Genomic DNA, 17,563 nt, shown 5'->3' with positions numbered 1-17,563 from the left:
AGTTTAAAGTTGAATACCAACCTCTCTGATTGGCAACAAACCCTGGGGAACTTTGCATGCTCCTAACAAATAAAACAAAGTAGTTAGACATTAAAAAATTTCTGCTGCCAAGATACACTCTAATAACAGTATGATCTGAAGTAAGCTGAATTAAAAGGCAATAGATCTTTCAGACAAAAAAGACAAGCACTTTTTTTTGAGGGGCAATCAAATCTTATTGGCTTTAGAAGAGTGGCATCTAAACATACTCACACACATATAATGTTAACAATCAAGCTTCTATCTAGTGTAGTATGCATAACTCTGATATTCCATTAAGAATTTGACTTGACTTTAGGAAGTCTATATATTTAAGAAAACTACATATAAAATTTTATCGTTCTTAATTACCTTCTATCACTAGAGATAACCTTCCGAGAGAAATTCTGGATTTCACATAGGATTCCATAAATACTTCAGAATCCCAAAATTAATTTCAAAGGACAACCTGCTTTTATCAAATTTATGACTATAAAACTATTTTATCCAGCCTCTAACAAGAGAGAAAAGCAAACATAATTCACCATATAAGGTAAATATATAAAGGTGAATTCTCCTTTTATCATGAGTTGGTTACCTAATCACAGATACTGCTATCATCCTGGGAGATCTATTAAACAAGTCTCCAATGACAAGAACAACAAAACTTACTAAACTGAATAAGCATTTTTAATAACACACAAACCAACCTGGAAAGACTTTATGTAGTACCTTGTCAATAAGATATCTAACTTATAAATATTTATAGGTATTAATTAAAATACAATTTTTAAAAATGATTTTATTTATTTATTTAGAGAGAGCGAGTGTGTGAACAAAGGGAGGGCAGAAAGAGAGAATCTCAAGCATTCTCCCTGCTGAGGGGAGAGCCCAATTCAGGGCTCAATCCCACAACCTTGAGATCAGGACCTCAGCGGAAATTGAGAGTTGGATGCTTAACTGACTGAGCCACCAAGGCACCCCAAATTGTGAATGTCTTTGAAAATTATTTGAAAAGGAAGGAATGAGTCAAGAAAGGGGAAAAAAAGGTGAGACTATGAAATAGGATATGGTACCGGGTTAGATAGCAAGCATTTGGAACCAGTTCAGCAGTTTAAACTGAGGAAAGAAATGGAGCCCCGGATTTTTTTTTTTTTTTAAGATTTATTTATTTTATAGAGAGAGGGAGCAGGAATGGGAAGGGCAAAGCGAGAGGGAGAGGAGAGAAAGAATCCCAAGCAGATTCCCTGCTGAGTGCAGAGTCCCAACATGGGGCTAGATCTCACAACCTTGAGATCATGCTCTGAGCTGAAACCGACCGATGTTCAATTGACTGAGCCACCCAGGGACCCCAAATCCCTGTTGAATTTATGTCGGGTATTTATCTGTAGCTCTGAGGTAAAGGGTAAGAAACTCCAGTTTTCATACTAGACTCTAAAGTTAAATGAGAGATATTATAACTAATACCAAGAAGGCTGACATCCTTCTAAGGATGCCAAAAGGAATGCCTTGGCATTCCAAGGCCATGACCTATGTAAAAGGTTGACATTGCTACCATGAGGAAATTCTAAAATTAGAAGATTCCAGAAGTAGATTATTCAAGCCTGTTTCTTTATTGGGGAAGAACCAATGAGGGATGAATTCATCAATTCTTTGTATGAGTAATGAAGATGCAACTATGTAAGGAAATTCACACAAGATTGGCATTAAATTTGTATTCTAGCCAGAGATCTACCTCTAAATCGCTATGGGAACTTGGGAATGTCATTTAACTTATGTAAATCTCAGTTTCCTTATTTCTAAACACTTTATTGAAGTATGCATTTAATGCCAATTATTCTAATCAAAAGTAAACAAGTATCAATAATCTCTAGAGTAAACTTAAAATTAGATCAGTATCATAGAAATGCACTGTTTGGGTCATAAGATTTAAACCTAAAGAGCTTCCTATGTGTTTGCCTTCCAAAATCATCATGCTTGTTCTGATAAGCTTACTATACAGGCTTTTTATTACCTGATCTGAGAAAGTGTGTGGTCTAACTTCTTCCACAGAGATGACATAATTGCTGGGACATCATTTGACGTTTCTAGATCATAAGAGGAAAAGTTTCTTAATAAATACTGTTGAAGAAAATGCATCATTGAATTCGGACACAAAAATCAACAAGGAAAATAAACTTTTCTCTCAGATGTTGACATACGTAAGAAACTAGGAAATAAGCCTATTGTGTAAAATGACCTGCAAAAAAAATATAAATGAGACGGTCTTCTTAAGCCAGTGAGTATCAGATATAATATGAGGGGAAATGGACATCTATAAAGGATCTGAAACTTTTATAGATCAATTTTCTATCTTCTTTGTGTTAAAGAAAGACAAACTGTTTTATTTTTTAAAAAAAGTTTTTTTAAAGATACAATTCCTGAAATCAAGTCACAAGCTCCACCAACTGAATCAGGCCTCCTAACAAAAGATAAACTATTTTAAATCTATTTTATGAGATCATAGGACATTTGAAAGTTAATTAAAATAATCTGGCTTATAACATCATAAAGGTTATGCAAACTTCTCTGAGTCTACATGGAAATTATTTTTCTACAACCACTATTTTTATGTCCAAATCAGTGCAATTGCTCAGCAATCCCTTAACAGAAACCCTACCAGTTATTAAAATTACAGGTAAAACACCTGAGGACTCAAATTTTTTTAGAATGTGCTCTACAAGCCCACAGTGATGGGACACTTCTAGGATATTTAAAATCTTTACCATATACTTAATAAAAAACCCTCAAACCAGAGAAAGCTACCCAACATAAAGATGGGATTAAACCTTTATATTGCAATGGCATATTGTTTCTGAAGTTATTTACACTCTAAATATTCCTGCAAGAATATTTAGGCCTAGTACTTTCTATGGTTTCTAGTGCTGTGATCTTGGAGGTTATTTGGCTTCTCTACTTCTCAGTTTTCTGACAGAATATTAGAGAATGAAGTAAACAATTTTAATTTCCCCTCTAAAATATTAACTTAGGCAAGTATTACTTTATATTCTAGTTAATATAAACCAGAATTTTATGACTGGTTGTTGAGATTTAGACTACCAAGAACTTAAAATATTGGCTTAAATTCTAGAACACATGGTAATGCCTATTTATCAGTTTAGACCTAGTTTATACCTAGAGTATGAATTATTTTTTAAGAAAATTATTTTGTTATATTCACTAGCATTCAAATTTTTGCCATTTATCAATATAAATGTAAAGTAATTAGATATGCTGAGATATGTTTTACTGGGAAATAACTGAGACAAGTGTTCTTTTGGCTTTTAAGAGGCATTAATAATCTTTAAAAATTATTTCTAATTAAAACAACTGGATAAATGCTGTATAAAACAGAAAAGAATCCCTGACCCTGAATTCTTACCTTTTGCTTTCATAGCTACATATTCATTCAAAATTGTTGTCAAGTTTTTTCCAAACAAGGACTGAAAAGAAAAATATCAAGCATTACAAAAATTGTGCAAAACTACCAATAATTTCCCACCGTGAAATATTTCACTATAGAAAGTTATAAAAGATCTGGATTTTCTGATGAAGAAAGTGTCATCAAAAATGAAAAGTCACTTAAGTTAGGGGTTGCATCAAATCTCTAAGTCAAGAATCTTGCCTGTTTGAATAAGACACTGTGACTATGTTTCTCTGGCAAAAATAGTCCAAAGGCAGAAAAGCAGTTTTCAGCTGTGAGGTAGGGATCCAGTCACCTAATTCTTTTTTTTGTTTGTTTAGTTTTAGTCACCCAACTCTATGAAAACAATAAGGACCCATTCCTAATTTGCCTTTTCTATCCTGAAAGCCATGTGAACTTGCCAAAAAACAAAGTGAAAAAACACTGTGCATAAGAGAGAGCCTTCTCAAGGATCAGCACTGTCCTATTTTCACTCCCAACGTCTCACACATTCACTACTGAAGTGCAGGTTTTTATTACCTCAAGATTGAGGTCATTAACAGAACGAGGAGGATGGGTTTTGAACGAGCCAGAACAGACAGTTCTGGCTTCAAGTTCAAAACTATTATATGTGTGACATATCTAGAATTTGGAAGGCTTACTTTCATATGTAAAAGTGGACTTAATTCTCAATTCATAGTCATTTGTTGTGAAGATTGAGTAAAGATACATGAAACATGTCTAAGACAACATCTAACATAGGACAGGTGATCAGTGTCCCTTTCTGTCCCGAAGATTTCTACTTTGTTCTTCGGTCTTTACTAAGTCTGAGAAATTTGGGGATTTGCTTAATACTACCTTGGTCATCATACCATGCTTTATTTCTAGTAGCTAATAATTAATGATGGCTAGTATTGCATCCCCCAAAATTCATGTCAGGACACAATGAGAAAGTGGCCATCTATTAAGCCAGGAAGACTGCTGTTACCAGGAACTGAATCAGGGTAATTGATCTTAGACTTCCCAGCCTCCAGAACTGAGAGAAGATACAGGGGGGCTGAGCGTGCACGTAGCTACTGGGGTACCACCACAGCTGGGCTCTCACAGCAGAAAGAGCTACACAATCATACAGACATGCTAATCCACATATACAAACATACCTATGTCTCTGTATAGATTTGTACCAATACTAAATATGGCTTCAGAGTGGTATCTCCGACTATAAGCCACTGCCACAGGTTTCATTCTCACGCTTATTTGTGTCTTCTCCCAGAGAAACCTGGCTCCCATTATCTACAATACCTTTTACTTATTTGTTGAGAATGGCTAATTTAGAAGAACTGAGAAATTTATTTAAGATTCATTCATGCTGTTCAGTTTTTGACCATCACAGATAAACATCAGTGTGCAGGTTTTTGTGTGAACATGTTTTTCAATTCACTTGGGTAAATATCTGGGTGTATGAGTACTGGGTCACATGGGGAATGAAGGTTTAATTTTATAAACAATTGTCAATCTGTTTTTCAAAGTGGTTGTATGATTTTACATTCTCATCAGCAATGAATGTGAGTTCCTGCTGCTTTGCATTCTCACTGCTAAGGTTCTGACAGTTTTAAATTGTTTACATTAGTTAATATAGTAAGTATATATTGGTATCTCCTTAGAGTATTAATTTACATTTTTCCAATGACTAATTATTTTAAGCATTTTTTTTCATAAGGTTATTGCTGTCTTCAGATCCTTGCCTATTAAAAAAAAATTCAATAGTTTTTTTACAAGGTACTCGGAGTACAAATCCTTTATCACATATATGATAATATAAACATTTTCTTCCAGCCTATGGCTTGTAATTCTTTGAAGTCTACTGCAGAGCAAAAATTTTTTTTTTTTTTTCAGAGCAAAATTTTTAATTGCTACAAAGTTTACCAATTTTTCCTTTTATTGTCAGTGCTTTTGGTATCACATCTAAAACTCATCATCAAATCCAAGCTTACACAAATTTTGTGTTTTCTCTTATAAAGTCTTACAGTTCTACATTGCACATTTGGTCTATTATATATTTTGGTTAGTCTCTGTACGAGGTATGTGTAGAGGATTTTTTTTTTTAATTTGGAAGTCTAATTCTTCTATCTCCATTTGTTGATAAAATTACCCTTTTTCCACTGAACTGCCTTTTCACTTTTGTCAAAATCAGTTTTGTGTGGGTCTGCACTGGGCTCTATTCTGTTCCAGTGACCTACGTGTCTACGTTCCCCTAATGCCACTCAATCTTGATTATTAGAGGTTGTAAGTCTTACAATCAAGTAATGTGAGTCTTCCAACATACCCTTTTTTGGAACTATTTGGGCTATCCTAGTTCCTTTCTTCTCCATATAAAATTTAGAGTTCACCTTGTTGCTATCTACAAAAATGCTTGTGGGGACTTTGACTGTAATGGATATATAGATCCAAAATGGGGAGAAATGACAACTTAAATGAATGTAGTATGTTTGATATTCTCCACGTGTAGATTTTGTAGATTTGTAGGTTTTTTTTCAGGTTTCCTCCACAGATAAGCATGTTGTCTACAACAGCTGAAATGAATCTAGGGAGACATGTTCAAAATAAACTAGCAAAATAATATATCAAATAACATGACCCCTAACTATGTCCATTATATTCCAGATGATACTCTCTTGGTCTACTGATATTCTAAAAAGAGGTGACAGGATAACAAAACACCTGTTTTACATTTCTCTGAAGTAAGCAACCAGATATAGGAAAAAATGGATTGCTGTAAGATACTACAGAACAGGTGGCTTAATAATAGACATTTCTTACTCTGAAGGCTGGGGAGTCCCAGATCATGGTACTAGCCAATTTAGTTCCTGGTGAGGGCCAACTTCCTGGCTTCTAGACATTTCCATTCTTGCTGTTTGCTCACATGGCATCTCCTCTGTGCCTCTTCAAGGAGAAAACTCTCTCTCTTCCACTTCTTGTAAAGGCAATAATCATATCACAAGGAGCCCAACCTCATGACCTAATCTAAACCTAATTAATTCCCAAGTCTCTACCTATAAATACCATCACACTGGTGGTCAGGGTTTCAACATGAATTTTGGAGGGATGCAAATATTTAGTTCATAGCAGGCAGAAAACAAGTGAACCCTAAAATAAGCAGTAGTGAAACTAATTAGAAATCACTGTCATTTTGAAACTGATTCTTAGAAGCAAAGTTGCCAGCTTGGGCATAAATGTGTGAAAAGAAGAGCTGGTCGTTTTTAGGTCTTTCCAGTCATGCATGGATATTATCAAATCTCTACCAATTTTGATGCTGCTAATGAGTGGATGTTAAGACTGCTGTTGATGGTCTCTCATGTTGGTCAATGAGGAAATACTTCCCATAAGGAACAAGTCACTCACCAGTAAGCAGGCTGGGATAAAACCTTCATCTGTACAGTGTTCTGCATATTCTTTTAAATTTGAACTTTCCAAAATAAAAGTCTGGCAGGTAGAAGTGAGGTTTTCCTGTTGTAAATAACCTAAATGAAAAACAGAAGGTTAGGTAATTCCAGTAACTTCTGTACTTTCTCCAAAATGCTGTAGAAACGCAGTTTCCTGTCACATATGGAACCTCAGGTACAACATGCTGTACTTCTGCAGCCTTGCCCACAACCACTGGTTTATGCTGCAGTACAAAGTAGTCTCAGAATAGATGGTTGTTTGATGGAAGATACTCTAGCTAAACTAGAAACAAATTGATGAAGTACAATGAATGCACAGGAATGCTCACAAAGGAATCAGTAAGTATTGACACATAACTGGAGAATGAATAAAGAAATGATAAATGTTTTTCTAATCCATATCCTCCATACTGACTAGGCTGGCAGATGGTATAAAGTAACTTAATGGATTATAAAAAACCCACATTCTCCCAATGTTGCTATTTACTTGTACATTTCACTTAATTGCTTAACAGTTTAACAGAAAAATGAACAGAAGACCTGCTTTAAAGGAAAGAAGGGTTCTCCTTTGATTTTTAAATTTATGTCATTTGGGAATCAAGACATTTTCACTGACAGCTATAGCATTTACATCTAATGGACACTTAGGGAGCAATTTTACTGATCAGTGCTTGGTACCTGCATTCACCTGAATTCTCCATGTCTCAAGTAGCAACTTACCCTTCTTCTGTTCCTTAGTGTTATTGGGGTTTACCTAAACACACCACTAAAAACAGCAGGATCGTATAGAAAGTACATTGGATGGGATTTTGGGAGACCAGGTTCTTCTATTCGGTTAAATCTGCATTGTAAATTGGGGGGAGGAGGGCAGGAATCCCATATCATCCGGGACTCAAGTGCTTCATCTGTAAGGCACATTTGCCTTGACCATGGATCAAATATGGTGAAATTACTCCCTTGTGTAAAGTCCTTCAATCATTTCCCATAGTACTCAGTTTAAACTTCTAAATTCTGAGCAGCTTCAGCTGGAATGACAATGTAAGGACCTCCAAAAATCCTCTCCTTATAAAAGCAACAAGAACACTAGCACAAATTATTAAAAACAAAAAAACCTTTTTCAGGACTCTGAAAATCAAAGTTTTGGGAGTATTTAAGAAAAAAAGAAGAATATCCATAATAATGAACAGTGTGGCATTAGAACTTGCCTCTACTCTCATGCTCATCTTCCCAGTTGAGTGGTATACTTGTTTTAAATGTGATTGCAGGCTGTTGATTTTCATACAGCCTAGCAGCGAATGGAGGGGTCAGAGAGGGCTGGAATTTGATTTGTGTGAAAATTTCCTGGAAACCTCCACTTGTATGGCTTGACTTTGAATTGAATCAAAATTTACCCAGTGCACAGAACCTGTTCCTTTAAGATGTCTGCTTAAAACTATCAGCAGGCTGGCAAGATGGTGGAGGAGTAGGGTCCTCAACTCACCTGGCCCCACCAACGTACCCAGATAACTTTCAAACCATCCTGAAACCTACAAATTTGACCTGAGATTTAAAGAGAGAACAGCTGGAACACTACAGAGAGAAGGGCTTTCACTTCTAACGAGAATCATCTAGGGTGAAATTTACTTAGGCCGTGGTTGATATTCTTGACGCAGCCCACTCATACACTACTCTGCACTGAGCAAAATGACTAGAAAGGACTCACCACAAAAGAATGAATCAGAAATACTACTCTCTACCAGAGTTACAGAATTTGGATTGCAATTCAATGTCAGAAAGCCAATTCAGAAGCACAATTATAAATCTACTGGTGCTTCTGGAAAAAAGCATAAAGGATTCAAGAGACTTCATGACTGCAGAATTTAGATCTAATCAGGCCAAAATTAAAAATCAATTAAATGAGATGCAATCCAAACTGGAGGTCCCAACGATGAGGGCTAATGAGGTAGAAGAAAGAGTGAGTGACACAGAAGACAAGGTGATGGCAAGGAAAGAAGCTGAGGAAAAAAGCAAAAAAGACGACGAGAAAAGGTTAAGGGAAATAAATGAAGCCTTCTGAGGCTTCAGAAGGAAAAATCTACATTTAATCGGGGTTCCAGAGGGCGCCAAGAGGAACAGAGGGCCAGAAAACATATTTGAACACATCATAGCTGAGAACTTCCCTAATTTGGGGATGGAAACAGGCATTCAGATCCAGGAGATGGACCCCCCCCCCAAAATTAATAAAAATCATTAAACACCTCAACATTTAATAGTGAAACTTGCAAATTCCAAAGATAAAGAGAAAATCCTTAAAGCAGCAAGAGACAAGAGATCCCTAACTTATATGGGGAGAACTATTAGATTAACAGCAGACCTCTCCACAGAGACCTGGCAGGCCAGAAAGGGCTGGCAGGATAAATTCAGGGTCCTAAGTGAGAAGAACATGCAGCCAAGAATACTTTATCCAGCAAGGCTCTCATTCAAAATAGAAGGAAAGATAAAGAGCTTTCAAGATAGGCAGAAACTGAAAGAATATGTGACCACCAAACCAGCTCTGCAAGAAATATTAAGGGGGATCCTGTAAAAGAGGAAGCCCAAAGAAATAATCAAGAACAGGGACTGAATAGGTATTATGATGACACTAAATTCATATCTTTCAATAGTAACTCTGAACTTGAGTGGGCTAAATGATCCCATGAAAGACGCAGAGTTTTGGACTGGATAAAAAAGCAAGATCCATCTATGCTGTCTATAAGAGACTCATTTTAGACCTAAGGACACTTACAGCCTGAAAATGAAAGGTTGGAGAACCATTTACCATTCAAATGGTCCTCAAAAGAAAGTTGGGGTAGCAATCCTATATCAGATAAATTAAAGCTCATCCCAAAGAATGTAGAGTAAGAGATGAAGAGGGACACTATATCATACTTGAAGGGTACACCCAACACGAAAACCTAACAATCATGAATATTTATGCCCCTAATGTGGGAGGTGCCAAGCATATCAATCAGTTAATAACCAAAATAAAGACATACTTAGATAATAATACACTAATAATAGGAGACTTCAATACGGCACTCTCTGCAAATGACAGATCTTCTAAGCACAACATCACCAAAGAAACAAGAGCTTTAAATGATACACTGGACCAGATGGATTTCATAGATATATATATAGAACTTGACATCTGAATGCAACTGAATACACATTCTTTTCAAGTGCACATGGAACTTTCTCCAGAATAGACCACATTCATATTGCGAATAGTCACAAATCAGGTCTCAACTGATACCAAAAGACTGGGATTGTCCCCTATATATGTTCAGACCGTAATGCTTTGAAACTTGAACTCAATCACAAGAAGAAATTTGGAAGAAACTAAAACACATAGAGGTTAAAGAGCATTGTGCTAAAATATGAAAGGCTCAACCAGGAAATTAGAGAAGAATTAAAAAGATTCATGGAAAAAAAAAGATTCATGGAAACTAATGAAAATGAAGATACAACTGTTCAAAAAATCTTTGGGATACAGCAAAAGCAGTCCTAAGAGGGAAATACATTGCAATACAAGCTTCTCTTAAAAAATTGGAAAAAAACTCAAATACATAAGCTAACCTTGCACCTACAGAAATTGGAGAAAGAACAGTAAATAAAACCTACACCAAGCAAAAGAAGAGAGTTAATAAAGATTCGAGCAGAACTCAATGAAATAGAGACCAGAAGAACTGTAGATCAACAAAACCAGGAGTCAGTTCCTTAAAAGAATTAATAAAGTAGATAAACCCTTAGCCAGCCTTATTAAAAACAAAAGAGAAATGATTCTAATTAATAAAATCACAAATGGAAAAGGAGAGATCACAACCAATACTAAGGAAATACAAATGATTTTAAAAATGTATTATGAGCAGCTATACGCCACTAAATTAGGCAATCTAGAAGAAATGGACGCATTTCTGGAAAACCGCAAACTACCAAAACTGGAACAGGAAGAAATAGAAAACCTGAACAGGTCAATAACCAGGGAGGAAATTGAAGTAGTCATCAAAAACTGCCCAAGACAAAAAAGTCCAGTCCAAATGGTTTCCAAGGGGAATTCTATCAAACTCTTAAGGAAGAAACAATACGTACTGTACTAAAGCTGTTCAAAAAGATAAAGGGACAGAATACTCCCAAACTTGTTTTATAGGCCACATCACCTTAATTCCAAAACCAAAGACCCCACCAAAAAAGAGAATTATAGACAATTATCTTATAGATAATTAAGAGAATTATCCCTGATGAACACAGATGCAAAAATTCTCAACAAGATACTAGCCAATAGGATCCAACAGGACATTAAGAAGATTATTCACCATGACCAAGTGGGATTTATCCCTGGGATGCAAGGCTGGTTCAACACTCATAAAACAATCAACAAGAGAAAAAACAAGAACCATATGATCCTCTCAACAGATGCAGAGAAAGCATTTGACAGAATACAGCATCCATTCCTGATCAAAACTTCAGAGTGTAGGGATAGAGGGAACATTCCTCAGCATCTTAAAAGCCATCTACAATAAGCCCACAGCAAATATCATTCTCAGTGGGGAAACACTGGGAGCCTTTCCCCTAAGATCAAGAACACGACAGGGATGTCTGCTATCACCACTGCTATTCAACATAGTACTAGGAGTCCTACCCTCAGCAATCAGGCAACAAAAAGACATTAAAGGCATTCAAATTGGCAAAGAAGATGTCAAACTCTCCCTCTTTGCAGATGACATGATACTGCACCTAGAAAACCCAAAAGACTCCACCCCAAGATTGCTAGAACTCATACAGCAATTCAGCAGTGTGGCAGGATACAAAATCAATGCCCAGAAATCAATGGCATTTCTATACATTAACAATGAGACTGAAGAGAGAGAAATTAAGGAGTCAATCCCATTTACAATTGCTCCCAAAAGCATAAGATACCTAGGAATAAACCTAACCAAAGAGGTAAAGGATCTATACCCTAAAAACGACAGAACACTTCTGAAAGAAATTGAGGAAGACACAAAGAGATGGAAAAATATTCCATGCTCATGGATTGAAGAATTAATATTGTGAAAATGTCAATGCTACCCAGGGCAATTTACACATTCAATGTGATCCCTATGAAAATACCATGGACTTTCTTCAGAGAGTTGGAACAAATCATCTTAAGATTTGTGTGGAATCAGAAAAGACCCTGAATAGCCAGGGGAATACTGAAAAAGAAAACCAGAGCCGAGGGCATCACAATGGCGGATTTCAAGCTGTATAACAAAACTGTGATCATCAAGACAGTATGGTATGGCACAAAAACAGACACACAGATCAATGGAACAGAATAGAAAACCCAGAAATGGGCCCTCAACTAATATGGGCAACTAATATTCGACAAAGCAGGAAAGACTATCCACTGGAAAAAGGACAGTCTATTTAATAAATGGTGTTGGGAAAATTGGACAGCCACATGCAGAAGAATGAAACGACCATTCTCTTACACCATGCACAACGATAAACTCAAAATGGATGAAAGATCTAAATGTGAGACCAAAAAAAAAAAAAAAAAAAGTGACACAAGAATGCATCAAAATCCTAGAGAACACAGGCAACATCTTTTGTGAACTTGGCCACAGTAACTTCTTGCAAGATACATCTATGTAGGCAAGGGAAACAAAAGCAAAAATGAACTATTGGGATTTAATCAAGATTAAAAGCTTCTGCACAGCAAAAGAAACAGTCAACAAAACTAAAAGACAACCTACAGAATGGAAGAAGATATTTGCAAATGATGTATCAGATAAAGGGCTAGTATTCAAGATCTATAAAGAACTTATGAAACTCAACAGCAAAGAAACAAACTATCCAATCATGAAATGGACAAAAGACATGAATAGAAATTTCACCAAAGAAGACATACACATGGCCAACAAGCACGAGAAAATGCTCTGCATCACTTGCCATCAGGGAAATACAAATCAAAACCGCAACAAGATACCACCTCACACCAGTGAGAATGGTGAAAATTAACAAGACGGGAAACAACAAATGTTGGGAGGATGTGGAGAAAGGGGAACCCTCTTGCACTCTTGGTGGGAATGTGAACTGGTGCAGCCACTCTGGAAAACTGTGGAGGTTCCTCAAAGAGTTAAAAATAGAGCTGCCCTACCACCCAGTAATTGAACTGCTGGGGATTTATCCCAAAGATACAGATGCAGTGAAAGACCGAGACACCTGTACCCCAATGTTTATGGCAGGAATGTCCACAATAGCCAAAACTGTGGAAGGAGCCTCAGTGTCCATCGAAAGATGAATGGATAAAGAAGATGTGGTCTATATATACAATGGAATATTACTCAGGCATTAGAAACAACGAATACCCACCATTTGCTTCAACGTGGATGGAACTGGAGGATATTATGCTGAGTGAAGTCAATCCAAGAAGGACAAACATTATATGGTCTCATTCATACGGGGAATATAAAAAATAGTGAAAGGGATTAAAGGGGAAAGGAGAGAAAATGAGTGGGAAATATCAGAGAGTGTGACAGAACACAAGAGACTCCTAACTCTGGGAAACAAAGGGTAGTGGAAGGGGAGGTGGGTGGAGGATGGGGTGACTTGGTGACGGGCACTGAGGGAGGGCACCTGACAGGATGAGCACTGGGTATTATACTATATGTTGACAATTTGAAGTCCAATAAAAAAATATACAAAAACAAAAAAACCCCAAAAAACTATCAGCAGGAATTGCTTAATACTACAGTTGCCTCTGATGAAGAATGCGTCAAACAAGCTAAAGAAGATAAAATACAGAGACAAAAGCTGGGGTAGGAGCAGTCCATAGCAGGCTCTGAAATGCTGGATATATTTCTGGGATATTAGATGGACTTGTGCAAGTGTAGGGCAGCACACACACTCAGAAGTGATCTGATAAGGCCCTAAGCCCTCACCTCTGGTTTACAAGTAAGGCTCTGAGTTAAGTGGGAAGTAAAGGCTAAGGCAGAGTTGGCAACTGCTTAGCTGAATGTTGAAGCATGCCGCAACATACACACAATCCCTTGGCTAACAATTGGAGACTTACAGACTCCCAGCATTAAAAAAAGAAAAAAAAAAATTAACGTTCAGTCATAGAATATAAACTAAAAAAAAAGTCAAAAAGACTTTACATAAAAATCAAAAAGACTTTACAGAATTAGTTCCAGAACTGCTGAAACAACAAGAAAGAGCTGTAACAAATATGAGGGAGGCAGGAGAATCTGATTATGAGTTGTCATGTTATATTATTTAAAATGTCTAATTTTCAACAAAAATTTATGAGAAATGCAGAGAAACAAGGAAGTATGTCCCATATACAAAGGGAAATAAAAGCGGCCAAAAAGAAATCACTCCCAAGGAAGCCAAGACACTAGAGTTAAAACTTTAAAAAATTAGCTATTTTATTTTTTATAAAATTTATTTGAAAGCAAGTGTGTGAGAGAGTGTGAGAATGAGGGAGGAGGGGCAGAAGGACAGAGAGAGAGAAACTTTAGCAGACTCTACACTGAATGCAGAGCCTGATGCAGGGCTTGATCTCAAGAGCCAAAACCAAGAGTCAGATGCTTAACTGATTGTGTCACCTGGGTGTCCCAAAAATCAGCTATTTTAAAGAAGTTCAGAGAAGAAAACTATTCCTAAGTATCTAAAAAAATAAAAAAATAAAAAATTATGAGAGCAATGTTTCATCAAAAAGAAATAAGAAATTATACAAAAAAAACCAAGCAGAAATTCCAGAGTTGAAAAGTATAGTAACTGGGTTCCTAGATGGCTCAGTTGGTTAAGCGGCTGCCTTTGGCTCGGGTCATGATCCCAGGATCCTGGATCGAGTGCCGAGTCAGGCTCCCTGCTCAGAGGGAAGTCTGCTTCTCTTTCTGTGCTTGCCCTCTGCTTGTGATCTCTCTCTCTCTCAAAAATAAAAACAAACAGAAAAATATAATAACTAAAATGAAAAAGTCTCTAGAGGGCAGCTCAAGAGCAGATGTGACGAGGCAGATGAAGGAATTAGTGAACCTGACAGAGATCAAATGACATTATCCAACATAAGGAACAAAACCAAAAAGTATCAGAAAAAGTTAAGTCTCTGAGGCCTGTGAGACACCACATTTGTGCCAACATAAACATAATTAAAGTCTTAGAAGGAGAAGAGAGAAAGAAAATGCAGAGGGAATATTTGAAGAAATGATGCACAAATAATAAACATCAAAATTTTAGAAAACACAATTATTTATCCAGAGAACTCTATAAACTGCAAGTAGGATAAACTGAAACAGATCCATATCTGGATACCTCATAATCAAACTATCAAAAGACAGAAATCTGGAAAGCAGAGAGAAACAGCTCATCACATACAAGGGATATTCACTAAGATTAATAGCTTTTTTCTCATTAGAAACCATGGAGGCCACAGGCAGGGAGGTGATGACACAAACTCCTAAAAACAACAAATAAGGTCAAGCAAGACCAGCAAAACCCCTTCAAAATGGAGACAATAAGCTAGTCTTAGATTAAAAATACAAAACAAAGCCCAGAGAAATTGCTATCATACTCGCCCTTTAAGAAACATTAAAGGGAGTCCTTTAGGCTAAAATGAAAGGCCACTAGACAGTGAAACAAATCTATGTTAAAAAAAAAAAATAAAAGAACACTACTAAAGACAACTGTACAGGTAAACATAAAACAGTATAAATTAGTTTTTGTTTGTAACTCTCCTCTGCTTTAAGTAACAACTGTATACAGTAGTAAGTATAAATCTGGGTTGGTGACCATATAATTTTAAAGATTTAATTTATATGATCTTAAAACCAAAATGAAGGTGGAAAACAATGGAGTTATACAGGAGTAAAGTTTTTATGTATTATTGAAATTAAGTTGGTACTAATCCAAACAAGACTGTTTTAAAAGTTACTTCTAATTTCCAAGCAATCACTAAGAAAATAACTCAAAAATAAAAAATATAAAAGGAAATAACAATGGGTGATGCCTGGGTAGCTCAATTGGTTTTAGAGTCCAACTCCTGATTTCAGCTCAAGCCATGATCTCAGGAGCCTGGGACTGAGCCTGGCACAGGGCTCTGTGCTCAGCAGGGGGGGCTGCTTGAGGATTCTCTCTCCCTCTGCCCCTCTCTCAACTGCATGCTCTCTAAAATAAAAATTAAGGGGAATAAAGAGGAAACAACAATGGAATTAAAATGGTAAAAAAAAAAAAGGCAGAGAAGAGTAACAAGTAAAACATATATAGAATACAAATAACAGAATGGCAGGCAAAAATCCTCATCTTATCAGTAATTACATTAAGTGGTAATGGATTAAACAATCAAAAGATACAGACAGAATGAAAACTATGATCCAATTACATGCTCTTGACAGCAGACACATTTTACATTCAAAGACACAAACAGATTGAAAATAAAAGGATGGAAAAAGATATACCATTCATACAGTAACTAAGAGCTGGAGAGGCTATACTAGTAGCAGACAAATTAAGACAAATATTGTTAGTAGAGACAAAGATAATGATAAAATAATCAATCAAAAAGATAACAATTACAAGCATATATGCATGTAACAGGCAAGGAAGGCCCCCAAAAACATGAAGCTGAAACTAACAAGTGGAACAAGAACTAAACAATTCAACAATAAAAGGTATGGACTTCAACATCCTACTTTTGCTAATGAATAGAGAGCTCAGTAACAGAAGGCTTGATCACTATAAATCAACTAGACCTAATCAACATCTATAATGTAGTCCACCCAACAATAGCAGAATATAAATTCTTCTCAAGTGTGTGTGAACATCCTCCAGGATAAACCACACTTTAGGACATGAAAAGTCTCAATAAAATAAGACAAATTATAGAGAGAATGCACTCTGACCACAATAAACTGAAATTAGAAATCAATAAGAAATTCATGAATATGTAGAAATTAAATGACACTCTCCTAAATAACCAAAGGGTCAAAGAAGAAAACAAAAGTAGAAAATATTTTTATTATAAAGGGATTATAATAATAATTATAAAGGGATTACCAAGGGATACTATGAACAGTTGTATGCCAACAATTTAGAGAGCCCAGGCTAAACAAGTATTTAGAAAGACATTAACTGAACTGACTCAAGAAGAAACAAAATTGGAATCAATTACAGACTGCAGTGTAGTAGACTCTTCATAAAGAAAGGCCTAAGATCAAATGGCCTCACTGGTGAATTCTATCAAATACTGAAAAAAGTTTCACTGACTCTTAAAAAGATAAAGGAGAGAAGCTTGCCCATTTCATTTGCTAATTTGGTAATAATCTGATACTAACACCAAAGACATCACAAGAAAACTACACACCAATATCCCTTGTGAAAAAGCAGATGTAATAATTCTCAACAAAATAACTAGCAAACTAAGTCCAGTAACTTTAAAAAGTGGTTATACACCATGACCAAGTGCAATTGTGCCAGAAATGCAAGACTGGTTCAATAAAACAGAAACAAATCCGTGTAATACATTCTATTAACAGAAAAGTTGACCTCATACATTGTATTAATAGAATAAAGGTCAAAAGCATGTTATCATCTTAACATATGTAGAAAAACAACTTGACAAAATCCAACACCTTTTCATAATAAAAATATTACGAATATAAGG

General features: G+C 36.1%; 1 protein-coding gene across 9 annotated transcripts in view; it reads right to left on the bottom strand.

The window, feature by feature from the left end:
- Nucleotides 1-17,563, bottom strand: part of NPAT (nuclear protein, coactivator of histone transcription) — a 67,204-nt gene that overhangs the window by 37,708 nt on the left and 11,933 nt on the right. For all 9 annotated transcript variants that reach the window (XR_011995829.1, XR_011995832.1, XR_011995834.1 and 6 more), the window contains exons 2-5: nt 6,863-6,981; nt 3,440-3,500; nt 2,033-2,105; nt 22-62 (exon numbers count right to left, since the gene is read on the bottom strand). Coding sequence is in view for 1 of the 9 variants with exons in the window: in XM_026006788.2 (XP_025862573.1) it covers nt 22-62; nt 2,033-2,105; nt 3,440-3,500; nt 6,863-6,981 (294 nt within the window). In the remaining 8 variants the exon portion in view is untranslated. The remainder of the gene's footprint in view (nt 1-21; nt 63-2,032; nt 2,106-3,439; nt 3,501-6,862; nt 6,982-17,563) is intronic.

Source organism: Vulpes vulpes, chromosome 12 (assembly GCF_048418805.1).
Source record: "Vulpes vulpes isolate BD-2025 chromosome 12, VulVul3, whole genome shotgun sequence".
Lineage (NCBI taxonomy): Eukaryota > Metazoa > Chordata > Mammalia > Carnivora > Canidae > Vulpes > Vulpes vulpes.
This window is presented reverse-complemented; position numbering and strand designations above follow the sequence as displayed.